Source organism: Candoia aspera, chromosome 8 (assembly GCF_035149785.1).
Source record: "Candoia aspera isolate rCanAsp1 chromosome 8, rCanAsp1.hap2, whole genome shotgun sequence".
Lineage (NCBI taxonomy): Eukaryota > Metazoa > Chordata > Lepidosauria > Squamata > Boidae > Candoia > Candoia aspera.
Window position 1 is genome coordinate 850,766 of NC_086160.1, and position 24,534 is coordinate 875,299.

A 24,534-nucleotide genomic window follows, 5' to 3' on the forward strand; every position below is an offset into this window, starting at 1 on the left:
GACCAAATATTCCGTAGTTTGATTTTATAGTTGAATTTGTGTGAATGAAAGAATTGGATTGAATTTGGAAAGACGGCACCAAATCAGTGATGTTACAGAAATATCAAAAGAAGCTCAATTGTTGGGTTTGGAATATGCAAACGTGCCATGCTATGTCTGCTCAGGGCCTGGTTGAGTGGAGAGCAATGCTCATGATGGGAGAATAATGAGAAGAAGTGTCCTCTCTGTAGACTGGGCAGAGCTGGGTAAAGGGTGAACCTGAGGAGGGGCTAAGTAGAAACCCTTCCAGCAAGGGGATGCGGGTGGTACCAGGGCTACCAGAAGTAGAAGACTTGGATGGATGGATGGGACTTGGCAGCAGCGCAGGGGGCATTCATCTCAGAGTGTAAAGGAAAGGAAGGTGTGGCTATGCTTCAACTCAGAAGAGAAATGTTAAAATTATTGGCTTGACTATAAGGAGCAGGAGCTGACCCAGCCAGTCACCATCCCAAAGTCAAAGAAGAGGGAACCAAGCTCAAGAGATGTGCTTGACTGTTGTCCCAAGAGTATAGAGGAAGGCAAGCTGGAGCCTCGTTTGGATGGCTGAAAGTGGATTCTAGTCCAAGAGGCCTCTTCCATGCACACTTGGGGTATCTCCTGGTCCTCATCCTGATCACTAGAAATTTTTTCCCTAATAATGAACAAGAGCGGTTGAATTCTGTTATTAACATAGGCAGACACCGACTCTTACATATTTGACACATGTGTATTAAGGGATTTTTAACGCTGCACAACATTTTCAAAAGGATAAATGTTCACACAGTAGAATAATAAAATGCAGGTCACATATAGAAAGTAACTAAGAAATTGATTCCATAAACAATTTAACTAAATAAACATGGGCGTTTGGGTTCTCAAAGTCTGTCAGAAGTTGGGATAGGGCAGGCAGGCTCTTGGGCAGCAGGAAGAGAAGAGGGTGATGGGGATCAGCAGGAACTGTGATGGAAGGGAGATTGGACATTTTCCCTGTTCTCCTCTGCCACACCCTCTTACTTAGCAAGTGAGTTCATATTTGAAAGAATGAGGGGTAGAAAGTACGGAATTCGGACGTGGCCTCTCTCCGTGTGCTTCTCTGAAAGGATTTCTCTAGATACACTTTCATCCTGGAGAAACTCCATATCACTGCAGAGAGTTGACACCAACTTGATGGCACATAATCAGTTGACCAACATGCAGGTACCCTGAGCCAGGTGGTAACAATTTGTGTGAAGGTAGAAAAGAGGGACGCGGTGGCCATCCACCCCCCCACCCCCGGTTATAGTTTCCTCTGGACTGTCAGGGAAAGAGTGCATGAATGGAGCCATTCTGGGCACAATGGTTGTTAATAACTGACTGACACAAAATAGAGATGGAGTAAAGTATTTGAGAACAATGCTTTTGGACAGAAAGATTGTATGAGAGATTTGAAAACACAGCTGAGAAATAATGAAGGTGAGCAGTAGTGAGAAAACTCAAACTTTCTTCAGAGCTAATTAGTGTGTAAAAAATTATTAAAGTGACCAGAGGATGTTAACCCTGGATGACGCTTCTTGCTCACTGAAACCAAGGCTTTGTCATTCAGACCCTCTGTTCAGCTGTCAAGGAAGACCAAACAGACAAGACCCCTAGGAAAGGATCTCCACCCTGTTTTGTCTAGAACAGCAGCCCCAAGACAGTCGTGAGAAAGAAGAATTAAGTCCATGCAGACCCAGGTTCTCCCTGTCCAGACTTAATGGAACAAGCAGAAAGTGGTAAAATGAACCTGGGTAGGTGCACAGAGGGGGTCATTCCTTTTCAAACAAAGAAGGTAAAAATAGGATTGCCGTCATTAAAAATGCTGTCATTAAAAAGAAACTCTGGACCTCATTGATTTTTGACCAGAAAGGTTTTTGAAATAAATGTTTATATTCCAAAGTAATGGAGCAGCTTCCGAAGCTAAAAACTGGAAGCGTTAAGAACACAACTCAGTGCCCAGAGAGCTTTCCCAAAGCGAAATGGACGGAGGACCTTTTTAATCCAGTTCTCCTTCTTCAGGGCATATATGAGTTCGTTGACGATTGTAAACTGTCTTGTTAAAATATTATTTTGTATCTCTATGGCTTTTTAATTTTGATATGGGTCTCTTGTACTATTGCTCTGTAAAGATAATTTGTCATATCCCTTTTTAATTAAAAAAAGAACTAACTTTTTAAATGATGCATTACACATGAACGCTCCTCAATGAATATGTCTGTTCCTGGGATTTATTGTGCTGGGTTTGGGTCCGGAGCCCCTCCCAGCCCAAGTCCCCAAGATGACCATCCGATCCGGCCTTCCCTAGGCCATTAATCAGAAGCCAAGCAGGGATCCGAAGGGACAGATGGCAGAAACGGGCCACTGACCCGGGAGTCTGTACTCCTCGCAGGGTGTTGTGGGTTTCAGAGTCTGTTTTCTCTAATTTTGTGGCACCAGGAAAAGACAGAGAAATAGCCCTTTCTGTTGTAAACAGTGGCTGTGGAAGGTGTAACGCCGGCAGCACATGAAGGCCATCCATCCCTACAGGAAGCCACAATCATCCTTTCGGCACGGATGTATCTCCTGGTTAATCCAGTTGACGTAGTTTGTCACTTTGGTGTAGACACCCGGCTTCATGGCCTTGCCACAGCCATCACCCCAGCTGACGATCCCGTAGAGGTAAAATACTCCGTCCCGCTCACAGGCCAGAGGGCCTCCTGAATCGCCCTGTTACGAAGATGGAAACACGGAGACAAACTGACTAGCATGATTTCTCAGTTCCACCCAGCCATCCTTTTAAACCTCTGTCGGGCTGCTGGATTTGAACTGTGGGGAACTGAATGGGAAGAGACCTGCAGCGCATCTGATGCCCCCTCCCCGAAGGCGGAGATGGCACAAGCGTGTGCAGGGGAGTTTGGGAAAGCCTGTTCCCGGCAATACGCCCATGCATCCGTTCCGTGAGGAAAAAACGGGCTGCTGAGCAAACTGTTCTGCATGCTCAAGAGCTTTTGATGGAGGTCAAAGTTGAAATAGAAACGGGTAGGAAATGAGAGATGTGGTAAATCACCACGGAGGCATATCAGCATGAAGCTAATCTGCAGGGAAAAAAACTAGAAAGGCTAAAGTTCAAAAGGAAAGTAGACCCACAAGAGAAGATAAAAGCAATGAAGAGGGCTTTTTTCCCTACATCAGCACTAAAACCAGAGGCGAGTAGTAAGTACATTGATAGGAGAAGACATAAGGTGGTTGTAAGAGGCAAACATGAGGAGGGCAGAGCTTCCAAACCGCCTTTAGTCCAGTCTTCCTCCCTAAGGGAGCCACATTCAAACTGGACATGAGCCAACTGGTGACGCAGCTGGAAAATAAAAAATTAAAATAAAATAAAAAAATTCCTAGGCTGTCTCAACAGAGGTCCAGGGCCAGCTTTCCTTCCTTCAGTGTCTTTCCTAAAATGCACAGCCCAGAACTGGGTGCAATATGGTCAGTGGTCTGAGCAGGATACAACCAAGAGGAATGGTGGCGGCTTGGAAGGAAGGAAGGAAGGAAGGAAGGAAGGAAGGAAGGAAGGAAGGAAGGAAGGAAGGAAGGAAGGAAGGACCAGGAGTTGAGCTTCAGTAATTTCCCACTCCCCCCAAGGCTTCTTGGGGTGCAGCAAAAAGCGCTGGGAGGAATTGCACCTTCCTGCTCTTTTCAGTGTCAGAGGTGACCCTAAGTCCGTAAACTGAAACACCGCGCTGTGCTGTGCTGTGGAATCAGAATGACTCGGTGTCACAGAATCTCAGAAAAAGAAACGGGTAGAATTTCAGAGCCTTCTACGAACTGATACATTTTTAGGCTTAAATATGAATGGATGTGCACCAGCAGCACTCACACACTCATGGCTAAAAGCCCTTGAAAAAAAGCACCGATTTAAGCAAAAATTACATATCCCAGCAGGTGGCAGCACACGATTGGCCTTGGCTGATAGAAAAAACCTTGGCAGGATGTAAGGAAGGAGTGCATGGAACCATTAGGGCTCCTGGGAAGAAACTATTTATTTTACGTTCCCTATTGCCTTGCAGATGTCAGCCCAAATATAACTAAATATAACATTTGCAAAGTTTTTTTATATGCTATTAAGACAACAGCTCAGTTTATGCTCATTTTCTTTCTCCAAAATCTGATCCTTTTGCAGATTTTATTGTATTTGTTGATGGCCATCATAAAATGTGGATGGAGGACCAGCCAAAACTCCAGGGCTGTAGACCAGGCTAGGAAATGAAAAAAATACAAAATACGGCAATGGTGGACCATGCGGTCGCTAGGAAAGCTATGCAGCCACCCCAACGTAGCCTTATAATACAATACAAAAAAAAATCTACAATGGCCTTAAGGTCTTATGTTGTCACACCCACATGCCGCTAATTCAGACAGAAACACAACAGGATTACCTGGCAAGCATCTGACCTGCCATCAAGGTAACCAGCACAGAACATATTTTCACTGATGTCAGCTCCATAAACGTCAGAGTTTTGACACTTGTAATCCGGGATAATCGGAATTAATGCTTCTTGCACCACATTAGAGTAGCTGGATGAATCTGTTCAAAGAGAAAGAAGATAATTCTGTGGAATAGCAGATGGGTCTGAAGAGGGCTTTTAGCTCTGTCCACAAGCAGAGTCCACAAGGGCTTTGGTAAGAAATCGTTAGAAATGGCCCTCTCCATTTTGCAGTAGGCACCCTTACATGCTCTGAAGTGTGTTTGGCACACCCTTTCCTTGGCACATTTTGCACACTTGCACTGTACCTATCTCTTGGCCTGTTTTATTGCTCCCTGCAAAACCAAGGGGAAGCCCAGGCTCCTTAGCACCCAAGGGGGCTCTCAGGGGCAATGGTGCCAGTGGCCAATTCTGTTCCCCATGCTACAGGTCCACAAGGGTCTGATAACTGGCTTTGGCTTCTGGAAATTCCCCAGAGCATTTGAGAATTTCCAACCCATCCAAGACAGGACAGCAGGAGGTGCACCAACAGTTCCAAGCCAAGGAAAGAGCCTCATGGCCTGTCTGAGTTTAGAGAGGTTGTCTGGTGAACAAGATGATATTCCTAGGGGGCCCAGAGGCTCCTCCAGCCTCTGTACCCTTCCGTCAAGCTGGACTGAGGCTGTCATGGGAAACCAGGTGAGTGCAACTGAGTCATTGCCAGCCAGGCTCACCCACTCAGGTCAAAATGAAACACTCTGGGCTGGATCCTTCATCTCTGATTGGGTCAGGATGAGTGAGATGAACTTTTCAACCTGGCATTTAGCAGCCACATCAAAATGGATGGAGGGGGATTAGAGGCCATGCTACCAGAGACCTGATGAAGGGAAGAAGCTTGAGGATGGCTGCAGCTATCTAGATCCTCTGGCTCCTAGATCCCATCTGTGAGCAGCGACCATGAAACGAGGCACCCCCGTTCTCCACTCAGGAACACTCTGCAGTCCCAGTACACACACCAGCTCTCACTCAAGGAAAACAGAAAGGGAATGCTGTGGACAGCCTTGCACCCATCAACCACATGGTGTGTGACCTCAAGGACCCAAGGGGAGTTTAGGTTAGCAGCCCATGTGTCCAGCTGGGGCACAGAAAGGACTAGTGAAAAGGACCAGCTGAATAAAAGCTCAGTGTGGTGTGTAGACATCATTATGATCATCCTCTTGCCAGCTGAAACACCTGGCTATATGGATGATCAGTTTGCCCAGTAGCCATCACAATGGTCATAACTTACTTTCATACAAGTGTCCCCATCCAACAATGTAGCATTTGTAATGATCTGGAAAAGACATTGAAGCTTCTGGCAGGCATATTGGTTGAACAAATCGGGATCTGGCTGCACAACGTTGTTTGGCTTTCTTGAGTTTAACTAAAACTGCAAGAGAGAGGAAAAAAATAGGTATACACATAAGGGAGTGGGAGTTAATTATCCTGAGATGCTTTAGAGGGCTCTTCTGCCCCACAGCCTTAGTGCTTAATCTGTGCTGAAACTAGCAGGAATTGAAGCTGGCATAAGAAATTGCTGTCTGGATTTCAATTTGTCCTTCACCTTTGTCAGTGATGCTGACCAGGTCTTCCCTTCAGACAGTAGCTACCCTTCCCACTTTTAATGGGACAGCAAACACCGATAGTTTTACTTTCTGTGGGACAGGTGACTTCCATTGATAGACCTTTGGGTGAGTCCCTCTCCAATGACTCTCCCATCCTTGCATCCCTTGATGGACCAAGGGGTTGGGCCAGGTGGGTAGGGGAGAAAACTTCACAGCTGTACTATCCTTCCTGTATGTAGGCTAGAAGGGAAAACCAGCAGAACTCTTGCCAATTTTTCCCCGTTAGAAAAAGAAAGGAAAAAGTGAGATCCACCCTTTCACTGGTCTTCTCTGACCAGCTGTTGCTTTCCCTAACCCTTGGCATGCTGGTTCAACTGGTGACCACCAGACCATCATTCCTAGATATTTAGAAGGAACCCACGCCTTTTGACTGCCCCCTGATCTGCCAGCTCTCTGCTGGTCCTGGGATCAACCTCCTGCTTGGTTCCAGTTCATGAGTAAGAGCTCTCTCTCTCTGATGTCTCCTTAATCTCTGGATTCCACTCATACAGCTCATCGGCCAGTTTCACATTTGCAAACTGGATCTAAAACAGCTAAGATTTTAGACAAAAAGGCCTAAATAATAGCATGCAGATAACACAGGTATGGATATGGCTAACAGAATTGTCACCACACCAGTGGCCTACACTTAAACAACATTGATCCTCTTTCAACTTTTGTTCTTTAAATGATCATTAATCCAACATCTTATTTATCAAATAAATGGGCTTCAGATATTTACCCTTTACATGGAACTATGGGCAAGAAAAGAGCTCACCAATATCATTTTCAGTTGGGTTGAACACTGTGTAGTCGGGATGCATGACGTACTTCTGTACCTTAAATTCTTGAGTGACGTCTGTTGTTTTATTAAAAAAATGTTGTCCCAAAACAACTTGAATAGTTGAGGTCAGTGGGCTGAAGGAAATGAGAGAAGCCCTGTTAACGACACCCCTTTCCTGAGCCTCCGCAGTGCTACGTTGGCACTGTCACTGATAAAAAAACTTTCTCCAGGGCCAAATCTGAAAGTAAGTATTTCCCAAGAATCAAAGCTTTATGCCTGCCAGAGAAATCAAAAGAGCTAATTTTCCCCGGAGACTGGCCCTCCAGGCCCAACCCAGAAGCTCCTGAGATGCAGCCAGCAGGGCCAGGAAGAGCTTCTCACCTCGGGCATCCGTGTCCAAGGATACGGAAGGACACAGTCAAGTGAGGTGTTAAATGGTCCTGCAAAGTCTTCGCCATACTCTGCAGTGAAGCCACCCAGTCCTGAGGAGTTCTTCAGTTTTAATGTTTCGAAGTATTTCAGGCACCTTGTCAGAAATTAGTGGTTACAGAATCAGCACTGAATGAGCTGAATTGTTTCATTCAGAAAGGTGTTGATGTCGTGTGAATTAGCAATGGAGGAATTTATATGGAGTGAATAGAAAAGTGTTCAGAAAGATAGAGAGGAAAAACCTACCAGCTTCTCTGTCTCAAAAGTTCTCTGGAACAAAAATACCCTGGACAATAGGTGTGTCGTGAGTTAAATTTATTTAATTTTTTGATCCTGCCTTTATTATTTTCATAACTCAAGGTGGCCAACATACCTAATACTCCTTCCTCCTCCTCTTTTCCCCACAACAACCCTGTGAGGTGGTTTCGGCTGAGAGCGAGTGACTGGCCCAAGGTCACCCAGCAGGCTTTCGTGCCTAAGGCGGGACTAGAACTCTCCTACTAAGCCTGATTGGCTCTTGGGCTGAGAGGGAGGGACTGGCCCAAGGTCTCCCAGTCAGCTTTCATGCCTAAGGCGGGACTAGAACTCTCCTACTACGCCTGATTGGCTCTTGGGCTGAGAGGGAGGGACTGGCCCAAGGTCTCCCAGTCAGCTTTCATGCCTAAGGCGGGACTAGAACTCTCAGTCTCCTGGTTTCTAGCCTGGAGCCTTAACCACTAGACCAAACTTTTCTTTAGAAAAGTTGTGGATGTGTTCTATCCACAATTCTATCTTATCATTAGGTATTTGTTCAATAAAATGTTATTTAAATGCCAGAAGGCTTTTGGAAAATTTCAGCCTCTGCTCCTAAAGTAAGGGGTGGGGGGTGAGGGTGAGAATGAACTACTAGTGGGGACTCAGTGCTTGCCATCTTTGACACCTGAGAAAAATTGGGAACAAGAAAATTGTGTTTGAGAAGGGCTTCTGCCTTATCTCTGTAGGAGACATCAACGTCTAGGCATCCAGGCCACTAACATGGAATGATAAAAACTGAATATCCCCATACAGGTAGTCCTCGAGTTACGACCGTAATTGGGACTGGAATTTCCATCACTAAGCGATGCGGTCATAAAGTGTGATGTCACATGACTGCATCACTTAGCAATGGCAATCCCAGCATTCCCTGTTGCTGTTGTTAACCGACTTCCACTGGTCGTTAGCCAAGGACCATCCCCACCAATCCAAGCATTCTGGGCTTGATCGCTCCCAGCCCCGATTACTGCCTTCAACTCACCCACCTGCTTATCTTCCCTCCATCTTTTCCCTTTTGGCTGCCCTGCACCTTCCTTGTGGGGCAGCAAGCAGACCCAGAACTGTGCAGCTCTGGGGCTGCTTGCCATGCTGCAGCTCAGGGCTTCTTGGCATGCCGTGGCTCTGGGGCTGCAAGAAGCCCCTGAGCCACAGCACAGCACGGGGAAGCCCCATATGCCCCAGCCCAACCCCAGGTGCCCTTGCCACCCTGCGCTCCACTGCCTCAGCCGACTTTCTTCTTGCTCCCGCTGCTGGCGAGGCATGCCCAGCCTGGCCCTTTGCAAGGCAGCTGCAGGCTGCCAAGGCCATCATCCTGAGGTCGCGCAGGGCGGTTTCCTTTCCAAAGGTGCAAAGCAGGGCGACGTACCTGGGGGCACCACCGGGTGGCAGCAGAGAGGGGGAGAGGGAGGAGGATGGCTTTGCCCCGCCTCCCCATTTCTGGGTTGGGGGAAATCTCTTGGACTGGCCCCCTCCTCACTGACTGGCTCACAGAAAACCTTTACTTGAAGGAAAGGCAGAGTTGGATGCCCATGAATGAATCCAAGACTAATCCTGTTGGCATTACCTGTTAGCAAAACAGTGTGCTGATGTTACCACCCAGCAGGGGCGAATAAGGCTTCCAGCACAGAAGTTTTTGCCAATGTTTATGGTGGCCAGCCAGGGATGGGATCCTGGCAAGGCAGAAGATCCGCCTACAATCCTGGGTCTTACGAATTTCTGCTTCTTGTGTCTCCTCCCGCACATCCTCTTGACCGCAGCAAAGTCATCCAAGACTTCTGGAGGGGGCGATGGCGGTGGGGGCGGCTTCCTGCGCCTGCTTTCTGAAGGAAGGGTAAGGATACAGTATCTCTGGCTTCCTCACTGAATTTCTACTCAGTTTACTTTTCAGAATATTATTGTAGAATGAAGGAAACTGTCCTCACTATGACTTCTGCAATGTAGCAGAGGACAAATTTCTAACACCCCTTTCTTGAGTCACCCCAGGATGATCAGGGTGAAAACGCCCGCAGGAAGTTTGAAATCATTTCCAGAATCATTCCATCCTGCTGGTGCTCCACAATCCAATCTCTCTTTCTCATACCGTTCCTCTCCCGTTATTCCGAGCCTCCGCACCACTCCCATTTCTTTATTACTGGGGAGGTGTCAGATGGAGTCATATGACCAATTATGCCTCCATGAAGCTTCAGTTTGATTCTAATGCAGCTCAAATCAGGGTAAAGTACCAGCTCAGATTAAGTGCCTCCAAATGGCTTAGGAGAGATGAGAAGGTGCTTTGGCTTTACTGAGTCTCAAACACGGTTGCAGCTTCTTATTGAGGGGGCACTGACAGGAGTGAGGGTCTCCTTGATAGTGACATGAATGTTGTTGCACTAAAGTTGGCCAATCAGAATGCTGCTGCTGCTGGGACACTGTAGCCCCTGCCTCTGCCGCCTTTTGGCCAGGAGACGCTTAAGCAGGTTCAGCGGGAGGGACCGAGACACTCCGATTAGGCAAGTGGTTCTGGGGATGCTTGCCTTTAGACTAGTCTGCCATCTCTGTCTCCATCTTCACCTCTACCAGTGATCTCACACACACACGCACACACACACGCACACACAGAGAGTTCTTTCAGACTTTCTTGAACCTGCAGCAGAAGAGGCTGACATTGCCAATGAGCCCGCTGAGAAAAGCAACCAGTCAGAGGTTGGTGGGCTCAAAGACCTTTTGTAATTCTCTCAATAATTTTTGCAAGGTTTTAACTTTAAAACTGGGATACTCTTATTGTTGGTATTATTGCTTTTTCTGCTTGGAAAGTAAGCTGCAGAGGAACCATGGTAACAAATCGTCTTCTTAAGTGTTTGGCAGGGTGACAAGGTCAGGCCTCATTTGGTTAACAAGGTTTAAGTGTCCAAATGACCTTATATGGGAAACTGAAACCATCCTCTGCTTTCTTGTTTAATTTACATTTAAATAAGCCAGCTCTGCCAGCTCCTTGCTCCTTTGCTCTCTTGCTTCTCCTGTTTGCAGCCTCTCTTTCTGCTCAGCACACTTGCATGTGTGCGTGTGCTTGTAATATGTTTTTTGTATTTAAGGACTTTGCCCATCCAGGGCTCTGGATGAGGAAACTGTTTGTGTTCTATGCTGTGTTCGAATACAATTATTTTTGTTGAAATGCCTGGTGTCTTCCTTCTGATCTCTTGGGCCAAATGCTTTCTAGCACTCTGCACAAACTCCAACACTTATCTCTAAGCTCCTCTATTCCTTTTGTAGCAAATGAAAAACATTCCCTTGGCATGTTAAGCTCTTGCTGGGTTGGCCTTCCCAGCTGCCACCATGTTAAAAGAGCGCCTGGGGAATATTTCAAAATTTTATTGTGGTAAATCCTTGAAACTGGCTGAGTCTTTCTTTGCAGGGTTAATGTCCTTGACATCCCTCCTCTTTTCATCCCATTCTGCCAGACAGGGAAGCCACTGCAGGCAATCCAATCCTGCCTGTTTTAACCTGTGCTCAAACCTTTTACTGAATCAAATCTCAAATGCTTTGAATCCAGCCTTGCTGCCTTTGAATCCGTAGTCACAAATCTGAACCAAATCTCCCCACCTTCAAATCTGGCTGCATTCAATCTTCACTGATTAGCACATGCCTCCTGCGATGCAGAGGTGAAAACAGTGCTCAAAAAGTGAGCATTTGTTTTGGGACATAATTGATAGGCTGTTGGGCTAGGGCGAATGAGGCAGCCTGTGGGGTCGCACCTTTCTCCCCAGCTTCCAAGCCAGAGGTCTTCCTCATTCCCCAGGAGGGCTGCTATGGCAGACACAATCCTCTGAGGACCCCCGCTTCTGGCCCAGCAGGGTCTGAGGGGTGGGGGCGGGTATTGACGGCAGGCGGGTGGATCTGATCCAGCGAGATGCTGTGCCTGCAGTTGTTCTCCTGGACATTTCTGGCATCATACAAACTGAGTCATAACCACAGTTTTTTTTTTTAAGTTTACATTTACTTAAGGGCACTTATATCCATGCTTGTGTTAAGTTAGCAGCGTAATGCAAGTTGAATCCTGCAGAATACAAGTTGCTTACCACATGATGAAATATTGCAGTATCCCCAAGAGAGTCTGCCATCCTGGATGAAATAGCACCATGGCTGTTCGTCCTCATCTGGACTTCTAAGGCAATGGAAACAGGGAAGGAATTAGCTCTCCAAGCCACACTGACAGCCCGGCCCCATTTCTTCCCGTTTCGTCGCGAGCAGAAGGCGCCTGTTCTTCAAGCATAAATCTGACTTAGGATTTGCTACTCTCAGGGGGAGGGGTGGGGAAGAGACTCCACGCTGGGTCTCCTCCTTGGCCTTCAGGAGATGCCATCGGTCCGGGAGGGGGCTTCCTTCCATTCAGGTGGGCTTTGTGGAACCCTCCTCCTCTCCCCTCCAGGGACTGCCATAAGTGGGGCCTGGGGTCAGAGGTCACCCGATTCAATGGCTCTCTTCTCTTGGCTTCTCTAGAGGGTCTTCCTCCCCACACTTGCCTTGTTTCTTGGCCATGCGGCCCACTGTGCTTCTGTTCCCAGCCTGTTCACAGTTGGGGAGTTTGGCCGTAAATTGATCACACTGCATAGGAGCCTGGTCCCTTTTATAAAGTAATCTGAAGGAATTCTCTCTAACAAATGTAGGAATGACTTGGAAAGATTTTTTTCAGCTACAGTTCTTCCCACATTAATTGAGGTATGCTTCTTTGAAGTCTACCTCCCACATTTCTTTAAGAATTTGTTTAGGATGGCAAACAATTGTATTAAGAGGGTGTAAATTTTAGAAACTGCTCCTTTCAGACTTTCTAAACACAAATTTTCCAAAAGTTTCGCTTTTCCTTTGGCAATTTCGTCTATTTCACGGGAGGCACTTAAAGATTGAATTCTAAATAATTGAACCACAAATGAGATTCCTATCAATTCTGTTGCTGCTGAAGTGCTATCTCCTGTGTCAGCCCCTACATTGCAACGGTAGGATGTCCAGGAAATTCCTAAACATTTCCCAGGCTCGGGGACAGGGGACCATGCGGTCCCTCTGGTGACGTTGGCCTCTCCTGGGTTCCTGCTCTTCTGGACAACCGTGGCCTCTTTTGACGTGTTTTTCTTTTTCTCTCCAAGCTTCCTGCATTCCTTTCATAGCAAATGAAAAATTTCATGAGAGGGAGACCCAGGTGTTTCTATAGGCTGAATTGCCACAGCCTTGGCTTGGATGCAGAACTCCCCACACCAAAGTTTGGAGTGGTTCTTAAACTGACAGCAGGATGGAATTGGATTAGGCTTAATTAGACTTAAACTCTTCAGCAAAGGATTGTTACTGTCCTAACAGCCAGGAAACACGCTGAGACAAGGAACTGGTCTCTAATGTTTATTGCTAGTACATAACAGGAATCCTAACAAACTGAAGAAGCGTGGGAAAAACCCAGACATATAAACCCCAAAGGTTAAGGCAGTCCCGATCTGTGTCTCTTTGAATGGCTGACCAATTCCTCAGTGCTACGCATGCACTTAACAGTCTGGATGGGAGCCCCCTGCTTGCCATCCTTACTCATGACAGTTACCTTGTCGTGGTGCTGGAGCTTGAGCACCTCAATGATGCCATGAGCTAAACCGTGAAGGGCCACCCAAGACGGGAAGGTCGTGACAGAGAGGTCAGACTAAACGCGATCCCTGGGGAAGGTAATGGCAACCCACCCCAGTATTCTTGCCGTGAAAACTAAATGGATCAGTACAACCAGAGATATGTCGGTATACCATCGGAAGATGAGACCCCCAGGTCAGAAGATGGTCAAAATGCTACTGGGGAGGAACAGAGGATGAGTTCAACTAGCCCCAGACGTGATGACGCAGCTAGCTCAAAGCCGAAAGGACGATTAGCGGCCGACGGTGCTGGTGGTGAATGGCGAATCCGATGTTCTAAGGATCAACACACCATTGGAACCCGGAATGTAAGATCTATGAGCCAGGGCAAATTGGATGTGGTTATTGGTGGGATGTCAAGATTAAAGATAGACATTTTGGGCGTCAGTGAACTGAAATGGACTGGAATGGGCCACTTCACATCAAATGACCACCAGATCTACTACTGTGGACCACAGAGGAAATGGAGTAGCCTTCATAATTAATAGTAAAGTGGCTAAAGCAGTGTTTGGATACAATCCAAAAAACGATAGAATGATCTCAATTCGAATTCAGGGCAAGCCATCTAACATCACAGTGATCCAAATTTACGCCCCAACCACAGATGCTGAAGAAACTGAAGTAGAGCGGTTCTATGAGGATCTGCAGCACCTACTGGACAACACACCTAAAAGAGATGTTATTTTCATCACGGGAGACTGGAATGCTAAGGTGGGCAGTCAAACAACACCTGGAATTACAGGTAAGCATGGCCTGGGAGAACAAAATGAAGCAGGACATAGGCTGATAGAATTTTGCCAAGACAACTCACTCTGCATAACAAACACTCCCTTCCAACAACCTAAGAGACGGTTTTATACATGGACTTCACCAGATGGACAACACCAAAATCAGATTGACTACATCCTTTGCAGCCAAAGGTGGTGGACATCTATACAGTCGGTAAAAACAAGACCTGGAGCTGACTGTAGTTCAGATCACGAACTTCTTCTTGCACAATTTAGGATCAGACTAAAGAGATTAGGGAAGACCCACTGATCAGCTAGATATGAGCTCACTAATATTCCTAAGGAATATGCAGTGGAGGTGAAGAATTGATTTAAGGGACTGGACTTAGTAGATAGGGTCCTGGAAGAACTCTGGACAGAAGTTCGCAACATTGTTCAGGTGGCGGCAACAAAATACATCCCAAAGAAAGAGAAAACCAAGAAGGCAAAATGGCTGTCTGCTGAGACACTAGAAGTAGCCCAAGAAAGAAGGAAAGCAAAAGGCAACAGTGATAGAGGGACATATGCCCAACTAAATGCAAAATTCCAGAGGTTAGCCAGAAGAGACAAGGAATTATTTTTAAACAAGCAATGTGCGGAAGTGGAAGAAGACAATAGAATAGGAAGGACAAGAGACCTCTTCCAGAAAATTAGAAACATTGGAGGTAAATTCCAGGCAAAAATGGGTATAATCAAAAACAAAGATGGCAAGGACCTAACAGAAGAAGAAGAGATCAAGAAAAGGTGGCAAGAATATACGGAAGACCTGTATAGGAAGGATAATAATATCAGGGATAGCTTTGACGGTGTGGTCAGTGAGCTAGAGCCAGACATCCTGAAGAGTGAGGTTGAATGGGCCTTAAGAAGCATTGCTAATAACAAGGCAGCAGGAGACGACGGCATCCCAGCTGAACTGTTCAACATCTTGCAAGATGTCAAGGTAATGCATGCTATATGCCAGCAAATTTGGAAAACACAAGAATGGCCATCAGAGTGGAAAAAATCAACTTATATCCCCATACCAAACAAGGGATACACTAAAGAATGTTCAAACTATCGAACAGTGGCACTCATTTCACATGCCAGTAAGGTAATGCTCCAGATCCTGCAAGGTAGACCAGCAATTCATGGAGCGAGAATTGCCAGATGTACAAGCTGGGTTTAGAAAAGGCAGAGGAACTAGGGACCAAATTGCCAATATCTGATGGATAATGGAAAAAGCCAGGGAGTTTCAGAAAAACATCTATTTCTGTTTTATTGACTATTCTAAAGCCTTTGACTGTGTGGACCATAACAAATTGTGGCAAGTTCTTAGTGGTATGGGAATACCAAGTCATCTTGTCTGCCTCCTGAAGAATCTGTATAATGACCAAGTAGCAACAGTAAGAACAGACCACAGAAGAACAGACTGGTTTAAGATTGGGAAAGGAGTACGGCAGGGCTGTATACTCTCACCCTACCTATTCAACTTGTACACAGAACACATCATGAGACATGCTGGGCTTGAGGAATCCAAGGCTGGAGTTAAAATTGCTGGAAGAAACATTAACAATCTCAGATATGCAGATGATACCATTTTGATGGCTGAAAGTGAAGAGGAACAGAGGAGCCTTATGATGAAGGTGAAAGAAGAAAGTGCAAAAGCTGGCTTGCAGCTAAACCTCCAAAAAACCAAGATTATGGCAACCAGCTTGATTGATAACTGGCAAATAGAGGGAGAAAACGTAGAGGCAGTGAAAGACTTCATATTTCTGGGTGCAAAGATTACTGCAGATGCTGACTGCAGTCAGGAAATCAGAAGACGCTTAATCCTTGGGGGAAGAGCAATGACAACTCTCGATAAAATAGTTAAGAGCAGAGACATCACACTGACAACAAAGGTCCGCATAGTTAAAGCAATGGTGTTCCCTGTAGTAACATATGGCTGCGAGAGCTGGACCATAAGGAAGGCTGAGCCAAGGGAGATCGATGCTTTTGAACTGTGGTGTTGGAGGAAAATTCTGAGAGTGCCTCGGACTGCAAGAAGATCAAACCAGTCCATCCTCCAGGAAATGAAGCCAGACTGCTCACTTGAGGGAATGATATTAAAGGCAAAACTGAAATACTTTGGCCACATAATGAGAAGACAGGACACCCTGGAGAAGATGCTGATGCTCGGGAGAGTGGAGGGCAAAAGGAAGAGGGGCCGACCGAGGGCAAGGTGGATGGATGATATTCTAGAGGTGACGGACTCGTCCCTGGGGGAGCTGGGGGTGTTGACGACCGACAGGAAGCTCTGGCGTGGGCTGGTCCATGAAGTCACGAAGAGTCGGAAGCGACTAAACGAATAAACAACACAACAAAGACTTAAACTAAACCAGTAATTTTCTGAGAAGTGACAAACATGTCATGGCGATCCCTAGTTGTGCCAATAATCTATCTCAAACGGTTCACTTGTGATAACTCAAGAAGCTGGACTACAGCAGCCCTCAGTGTACTGGACCCGACAGGCCAGGAGGATCCACCAGAAAAGGGGCACACCTGAATCTGGGACCATAAATAAATAATTTGCATTTGTTTCATGTATGACTTTGTAACCTGCTCCAGTGCTACAAGTTCTACCTATTCTCCTCTTAGAAGCTGATGCCTTATAGATTCTCAGGGTTTTTCTCTTTGTATTGCTCCTTCAGATCCTTATTTCTCTCACACATTTCTGTTTGTTCCTCCGTGTAATGGTTTTCCAGGATTTGGTTTCAGAATTTACAGTTCCTCTTAATATCCATGTGACTGTACCCCAAATCGTGTAACAGGGAGTCTTGTAGTGCAGAGGAGATTGCCTTTGCTCTGCGAAGGTTCTCGCCCCACAAGGACAGCATGAGGACCATGCAGGTTGTGTCTGCATGTGTTGTATGTATCCCTCGTTTCTGAGTCAAAGAAAATACCTGCTAAGTACAGACATCCTATTCCAAACTGTTCTCGCACAAGAGTTACCCCTCAGGCATTTTACCGGCAGTACGAATGGGATCCCAATCCCAGCTGCACCACGTTTGCTTGAAGGTCGTAGTGAAAGAGGTCGGAATTCCACGGGAGACAATTGTCTCCAGAAGCGGTCTTCTTGGCAAGGCCCTTGTAGTTGGTCCCAGGACCAGGATAGCAGGATTGATTAGGAACTGAGGAAAGAAAGGCAAAAGATCCCAGTCAGTGCCAAAGAAGCATCTATCAGACCCTCATTAATCACGTCCTAATCACTGTATCCACCAAGCTGATCCACAGTCTAAGTTATTCCTATCCCATCTGTGATGGGGATCCCTATCCTGGCTTTGGACAGAAGGCATCAGAAGAACTGGGAAATGATACTGGAGTGGGAGAGCCGACACTCCAACAGACAGAAATAAAATTCAAATGGATCTTGACAAGGGGGGTTGGGGGGTTGGGGCTGAAAATAGCAGACTGAAATGTATCAGAGACCAAGAAGTAGCTACACATTTCTAAAACAGATATCCAATGTGCAGGGGTAGGATATGGATACCTGCCTTGGTAGTAGTGCTTGGCAGTAGGTCTTAATACCATATTCAGGAATTGAATGTGAGCCAGCAGTGTGGTATGTTCAGGGGTAGGGCAAATTTATGTTTGAGTCACATCAACAAATGTTTCCAGATAAAAAGAAGACACTGTAAGAGGAGAGCCATGCTAGTCTACGGTGGCAAACCATCAGGAGGAGCCTGGTAGCGCCTTTTCTCACAAATCAATTTTATTAAAGGGCAGAAGCTTTTGAGAGCTGCGTCTCCCTTCGCAGAGAGTGGCTGGCCTGATGTAGGGTTTAAGTTGGGGGGCAGGTGGGGGGCAGGTGGGGGGAAGAGGGGGGAAGAGGGGGCAGCTATGCAGATGCAGGTTGCAGGTGGGACAGATTGCAAGGACCTTATCAGCTAGCCACTGTGGTGTGTTACAAATCCACTGTGCTTGTTGAGACCTTCTGAGATGGCCTGAAACCTTTGAATGTCTGCAAGTTAAAAACTTTCTCACTCAGAAGTCCCACTTTTCCAAAACAATCACTCTGAGGTCTGCCATGGCATGTTCTGGGAGGCTGAAATGCTCCAATATTACTTTGCCCTTGTTTTGATTCCTGATGTCAAACTTGTGGCCATTAATTATTTGGGGTAAAGCTTGTCCTGTTCGTCTTTCATAGAATCCAGAGGAGCATTAGTGGCAGATGATGGCATATATCACATTAGAGGAAGAACATGTGAAATGCCTCTAATCTTGTGTGTATTTGTTGGAGCCTGTCATGGTCCTGTTTGTGAAGATTTGGGGCATAGTAGACATCTAGGTTTGTTACTTCCCATGTTGGCACCATTGTCCTGTTGTTTCTTGTTGCGGGAATCTGCGTCAGGTTGGGTGGCTGTGTGTATGCAGGTATGGGCCTCCCACCCAGTGCCTGAGAAACTGCACTGTCATTGTCCAATATGGATTGTGGTTTATTAATAGAGTGGGTTGAACTATGAGCTGTGGGTGACAACCAGTGGTGTTCTGTTATCTGTTATCTGCCTTTTAATAGGTCATTCCTGGGAATTGATCTGGAACTATTGGTTTGTCTATCGATCTCAGAGGGGAAGTTCAGTCTTCTGAATGCCTGGTTTAATTTCATCAGCTGAACATCTCTGCCAAGTGGGTTAGAACTAATGTGGTTGTAGCACAGAGCTTGGCTATAGATTATAGATTTGGTGATGTGTTCTGGGTGGAAGCCAGAAGCATGTAGATAAGCATGGTGATCTGCAGCTTCCTGTATAATGTGGTGTTTATGTGTCCACTCTGTAGTTTTATGGTGACATTAAAGAAATGGACTTTTTCTGTAAGTAAGTCTATCCTGAGGTTGATGGTGGGCTGGAAGTTGTTGAAATCATGAAGGAATTTCATGAGAGATTCATTTCCATGGGTTCAGATGATGAAAATGTCATCAATGAAAAGAAGCACAATTCTAGGTCAGCCATGGAGATACATGTGCCCATGGCTGTGTGCCCATAGCTGTGCCACTGATCTGCAGGTACGTGTTATTGCCAAAGACGAAGTAGTTATGGGTGAGTACAACTCAGGTACAACTCAAGTATGGATAGTTATGGGTCAGTACAACTCAAAAGAAGTAATTGCATCACCTTATTCTGCACTGTTCCAACCTCAGGTACAATGTTCAATTTGGACACCAGACTTTGGAAGTTATTCGGACAAAAGATACAGAGAAGAGAAATGTGTGTATTTTCTGCATTCTTTCTTTTTAGAAGCTAACGATGGTAGTAACGTTGGGTTTCGCCATCGTGTGGTAGCTCGTGGGAACTGTAATGAGTTCTGTTCCCTGGAGTTTCACACCACCTGCCCACAACACGGTCATCCAGTCACGTCAGTTTTAGTTATGCTTAAATAGTTACAAAGCATATATTCTGCCACTCATCATCCCTCTTCCCAAAAGCAGGGCTAATATTTGCAGGAGTACCTCAGACAGCACTGGGGGGAAGAGAAGCAGGGCGGGGGGGGGGGGCAGGGGGAACACAGCTCCAGCTTTTGCTGCTGAAAATTACAAATTAAGGGATGCCAGGTGGGTGGTGGGTGGGGAGAGAAGGACGTGCCAGAGGAAGCTCTGCCAACTGCCTGAGCTGGCAGCTTTTTTCTCCCATTTTTCCACTGGGACAACAGTTTTGGATCTTGTAAGGAAGCAACGGCCAGTTTGTCAAAGAACTTGTACAGTATGGGGAATTTGAATTTGTTTTCCCAGCAGATCTGAAATTCTGTCCCTTCGCCTTGCAGGGATTTACCCACACCCCGCCCCCCCTGCCCCTTGCCCAAGCAGGCCTTTCTCATTGCCCCGAGGGTGCAGCTGCGGACCTAGCCATACCAAGGCGGTGGAGCTCACTCACAGGGAATGTGCCCGCGCCTCTCCCGCTCCTGGCCAAAGCTCACCCAGGTTGCAGAATCTGCCTCCAAAAGGGTGGCTGCAGACACAGACGGTCCGGTTCGAGCCGAGGGTCCTCCTGCAAGAGCGGCCGTGGAGGCAGGGGTCGGAGGGGCAGCCTGCGGGAATGGGAGCACAGCCAAAGGTGGCTCTTTAATCCAGCATTTTCCTGACAATTGCAAAGCACTACAGCTACAATTTAACTGGCTTTTCTCTTCATTAAAAACTCCTACTTCGCAGACAGTATTTTTTAGAGTTCTCTAGCCACAATGTGCTTCCTCTTAGTGCTGTTTTTCAGAACAAATATTTAAGAATTCTCACATGCAGAACATGTTTAGGTATATTCACTTTAAATGTTGGAAAACAGCTAATAGTAGAATGTGGCTTTTCTTTCTTTCTTTCTTTCTTTCTTTCTTTCTTTCTTTCTTTCTTTCTTTCTTTCTCTTTCTTTCTTTCTTTTCCTTCCTTCCTTCCTTCCTTCCTTCCTTCCTTCGCAATATTTATGTACTGGCCAATCAAATGACCCTTTTTAATCTCGGTCCCTGTTCTCTTCTGAGGCTTCTTCACCATCTCTTTGCAAGGCCTCAAATGAGCAACTATAACTAAGACACACAATGTGGACATTTTGCCACAATACCTGTATACAGTTCCGGATGGCAGTTGGTTGCGCTGTTGACACACGTGCACACCTGCACTAAGCCTTGGTAGATTGTGGCCCAGCTTTCTCCAATCTCAAAATATTCATAGAGAGTTTCTTCAAAACATTTTGCTGTGATTAAGCATAAAAACCTTTTATCCAGGACCACTATTATTCTTATCAAAGAAAAACACAGCTCTAAAATCAACCCTTTGGTCCTTAAACCATCATTCATTGCCCTCAGCTGTGTGCCAGATTTACACCAGTAACCCATAAGAAACAATAGCACTGCTGAAGAAGTCTGAACAGGGGCTGGTGAGAAAAGGGTGGACCAGAAGGCGGTGCTGGTGAGAGACTGGCTGGGCCCCGCATCGCCCAGGAAAGCGGTGGGGGAAGGTGGCCCTCTGCGGGAGCCGGGATGTGCGACAGCTCTGGGGACGACCCGAGACTGCCATTTCCTTCTGGCTCTTTCTTGGACTAGGCGGAGGCTGGTCGGGACCCCTTCACGAGCACTGGTGGAGAATTTGGGCTGTGTCCCTGGCACTGCCTGCTCCAGGCACAAAGATGGAAGCACGCGCGTCTTTAGGGTGGTGTTTCTCGACCTCAGTGACTTAAGATGTGTGGACTTCAACTCCCAAAATTCTGGGAGTTGAAGTCCACATCTCTTAAAGTCACTGAGGTCGAGAGACACTGCTTTAGGGAGACCGGTGACTTGCTGCACAGAAATCAGATAGTAAGACGGGCACCAGCCTTTCTAAAATAGTTCAGCAAAACTCTGGGAAAGATGCCTCCTTCCTCTGTTTATGGGATGGGCTTTTTCTGTGCATGATGGTGGAGCCCCTTCAGCAAATGCATCTATGTTTGAACACAGGTAAGTAATTCATATGTAGAACAGTCGGTGAGACTGTAACCATCAGTCTAAGGCCAGCCATAGCCAGAGGGCCAGTGCATTTAGGGGGCACTTCAGCTCGGGGCTGTGGCAGAGCTCCTCGGCAGCTTCAGAAGTTGCACTGAAAGAGGAAAAATAGTAATTTTAAACAAGGTGGTCAAACCGATGTGATTTGACAAGAACTAGAGGGCTGGAGATAGCTTTATTGTAATGATTACAATCAACTAAAACATTCTCAGCCCAGAGCAGTCCCACATGAAGCACGCTCTGCAAGGTGCCCACACCAAAGCTGAGGCCCAACCAAAAACAAGCGTGGAAGGAGCATTAAAGTTGGAGGGGAGGCCAGAAATGAATTCCTGCAGATGAAGGCTCTGGGTTGACACTGTGGGGTTGGATCAGGAATTCCTAAGTGGCAGAATATGGATTCTCAAAATGTTTCTTCCAGCTGGGTCTGGCATTTTTGGGTCTGGCATTTTTCCAGAAGGATTGTTTTTAATCTGAAATGGAAAGATGGGTTCAGAATGGGGATGCACTCACTTTTTAAAAAATGTACAACTTGGTCAAGGGCCGTCTCCTAAACTCCAGAGTGCTCTCCAGGGCTTCCTGGAAATGCCCAGAGCTACAGTGCATGAACCAGCTTTTAAGGGTTTGGCTCAGCTGAAAGAGAATCCCACCTTGGCCATTCCAAGAAACAGCAACTCTCCACTGTCTATTTCAGCCCTTTGTGTTCTCTCTGGGTGTATTTTTAAGGGAGAATGAGCTTCTGGCAGATTGTGTGGTGGCTATCCCATTCCCATTCCCATTCCCCCTCCCAAGCCTGTCCCCAGAGCCTCCTCCAGTGCAACGCTTCCCCACGCCTGTCCCAGAGAAGGGTGGGAGGGAGAAACAAGACGCGCGGCCCATAGTGGCAAGCTCAATGTGGGTGAGCCTGTTTCTTGGCTAGGTTGATTGTGGGATATAGATGAGGTGGGCAGCCATATGCGTTTATGAAATAAACAAACAACCATCAACACTCCTCAAGAAACATGAAAGATTCTAAGGTGGCTTTGAGATTTTTGCAGATTCATCAGAAGGAGAAGCTACAGACCCTGAGGCAATTAATGAAAATTTTTGGGGAAAGAGTGATCAGAGGAAACCAGCAGGACCCTCAGAACAGTTGTGGAAATCAAGCAGGTGGCCAGTTGCAGGTGTTGGAATTATCAGGGGTCAACTCAGCATTGTCTCACGAGCATAATAAGAGAGTTTGTCTGGTAGGCGTGTCTCTATTGTGCTTGTGGGAAGCCACATGGGTCACCTGATTCCCTCTTCCTCCTTCTTGAGTCTGGGAAACACACAATCTCCATCTTTACCTCGTTGTCATGAGTGCCGTTGAGCTGAAGTCATCAGCGCAATGGCACACATGACAATAGCAAGGAAACAGGGGAAGGGGCTCAAGATAAGTAGCCATCAACCCATAACGACTAACGGTCAAGAAACAATAGCTAAACGGATCACGGAACACACCCAAGCCATCAGCGCTAATACAACGGAGATCGCCCAGCTGAAAGCAATCACCGGAGGAATAGAGAAACCGATGATGGGCGATCCCGGAACGCCAGCGGGGCCTCGCAACCCCTCACCCACCGGCAGGTCAACGTATTGGACAAAGGGGGGTGATGTGACCGCGAGTGAGGGGGCGCTGACCGGCGCGGGGTATTTAAACCCCGCACCGGCGCGCTCCTGTCACTCTCAGCTTTTTTCCCGATGCTGTACCTACGCTATGAATAAACCAGAGCCTGTTCCACCGAGTCAGTGTCTGAGCATTATTCAGGGGTAGGCAGCGCATGACATAAAGCTGAGAGTCATAAACTCAGCCTCGCCGAGTCCCACCGGACGACAACGAGCCGCGGGAGGAATAGACGGCGAGAAGACCAGAAAGATGAAGCCGGAGCGACGCGGACAAGGAGGGCGAGCCGCACGGCAAGAAACAGAGGAGGACCGACCGAGGCCAGAGGCACCGCGGACTCCCGGAGCCATGGACGCCCACCCGACCCGACCCGAGCCTCAGCTCCAACCCCAAGGGGAGATGGCGACGGAGGCAACCCGACTGCGGGAAGGAGCAACATACCTTCCGAAACCAGCGGAGGACCCCGCGCCCCACATCGCACCCCAGCAACGGGCGTGGAGCGACAGCCCAACGGCGGTCAGCACGGAGGAGGACGACGGAAACACCCAGCAGACGGCGGAGGAAGCAGACCAACGGCAGAGGGAGGCTGAACCCCGCCAGCAACCCACCCCCGCCGACACACCGACGGAACCGGCCCCAGCGGCGGCGCGGACCGTGGACGAGGAAGCACGAGCTGAACTCGCGGCCATGCGGGCCCAACTGGAGGAACTCCGGACCATGCTTCAGTCGCTCATGCCCCCCGCGCCGCCCAACGACGTCCCCGCACAGGCCCACACCCCGAGCGAAGCACCGAACCCCCATGGGCCAGCTGAAGGTCAGCAGACGGCCCAGGCGGACGACACCACAGGCCGGGAAGCGAGAGGAAGGGCCGCGCAAAACGCCCGGGCCCCAAAGGACTTCCCCATCTTCTTCGATGGGAACCCCACGAAACTGTCGTTTTTTATAACGAACGCCAGGGAGTTCATGGGGAGGCACGGACACTCCTACGACTCCGAAGCGGACAAGATTGCCGCCGTGGCGATCAAATTACAAGACAGGGCGGTGGACTGGTACGTCCAACTGTACGAGTCCAGCTCCCCCGCCCTCGCCAACTTCCCCGCCTTCATCAATGAGATGAAAAACTACTTCGAAGACCCCCTAGCCAAAGTGAGGGCGAAAAGCGCACTCCAAAGACTTAAACAGGGCACACGCACTGTCCCAGACTACGCCCTGGAGTTCAAAGCCCTCGCGGGGAAGGTCAGCGACTGGTCTGAGACCACCCTGCTGGAAATGTTCAAAAGGGGGCTCAACCGCGACGTACTCCAATGGGCCCTCTACCGCGACGACCCAGAAATGCTGCACGGGTGGATCCACCTCGCGGGGAAAGCCGAACACGTGCACCGCACCTTCCTCATGACAACCAC

General features: G+C 47.5%; 1 protein-coding gene across 1 annotated transcript; it reads right to left on the reverse strand.

Annotated features, from left to right (window-relative positions):
- Positions 1–1,650: 1,650 nt before the first annotated feature.
- Positions 1,651–23,042, reverse strand: LOC134501796 (hepatocyte growth factor activator-like). The gene is made up of 9 exons (XM_063309754.1): positions 20,577–23,042; positions 19,948–20,058; positions 17,006–17,168; positions 11,672–11,757; positions 9,181–9,436; positions 6,891–7,030; positions 5,758–5,898; positions 4,443–4,591; positions 1,651–2,739 (listed from the first exon to the last, which is right to left on the reverse strand). Exons 1-9 carry the CDS (start codon positions 20,848–20,850, stop codon positions 2,554–2,556), a joined length of 1,506 nt encoding a protein of 501 aa, XP_063165824.1. The 5' UTR covers positions 20,851–23,042; the 3' UTR covers positions 1,651–2,553.
- Between the last annotated feature and the right edge of the window lie 1,492 nt (positions 23,043–24,534).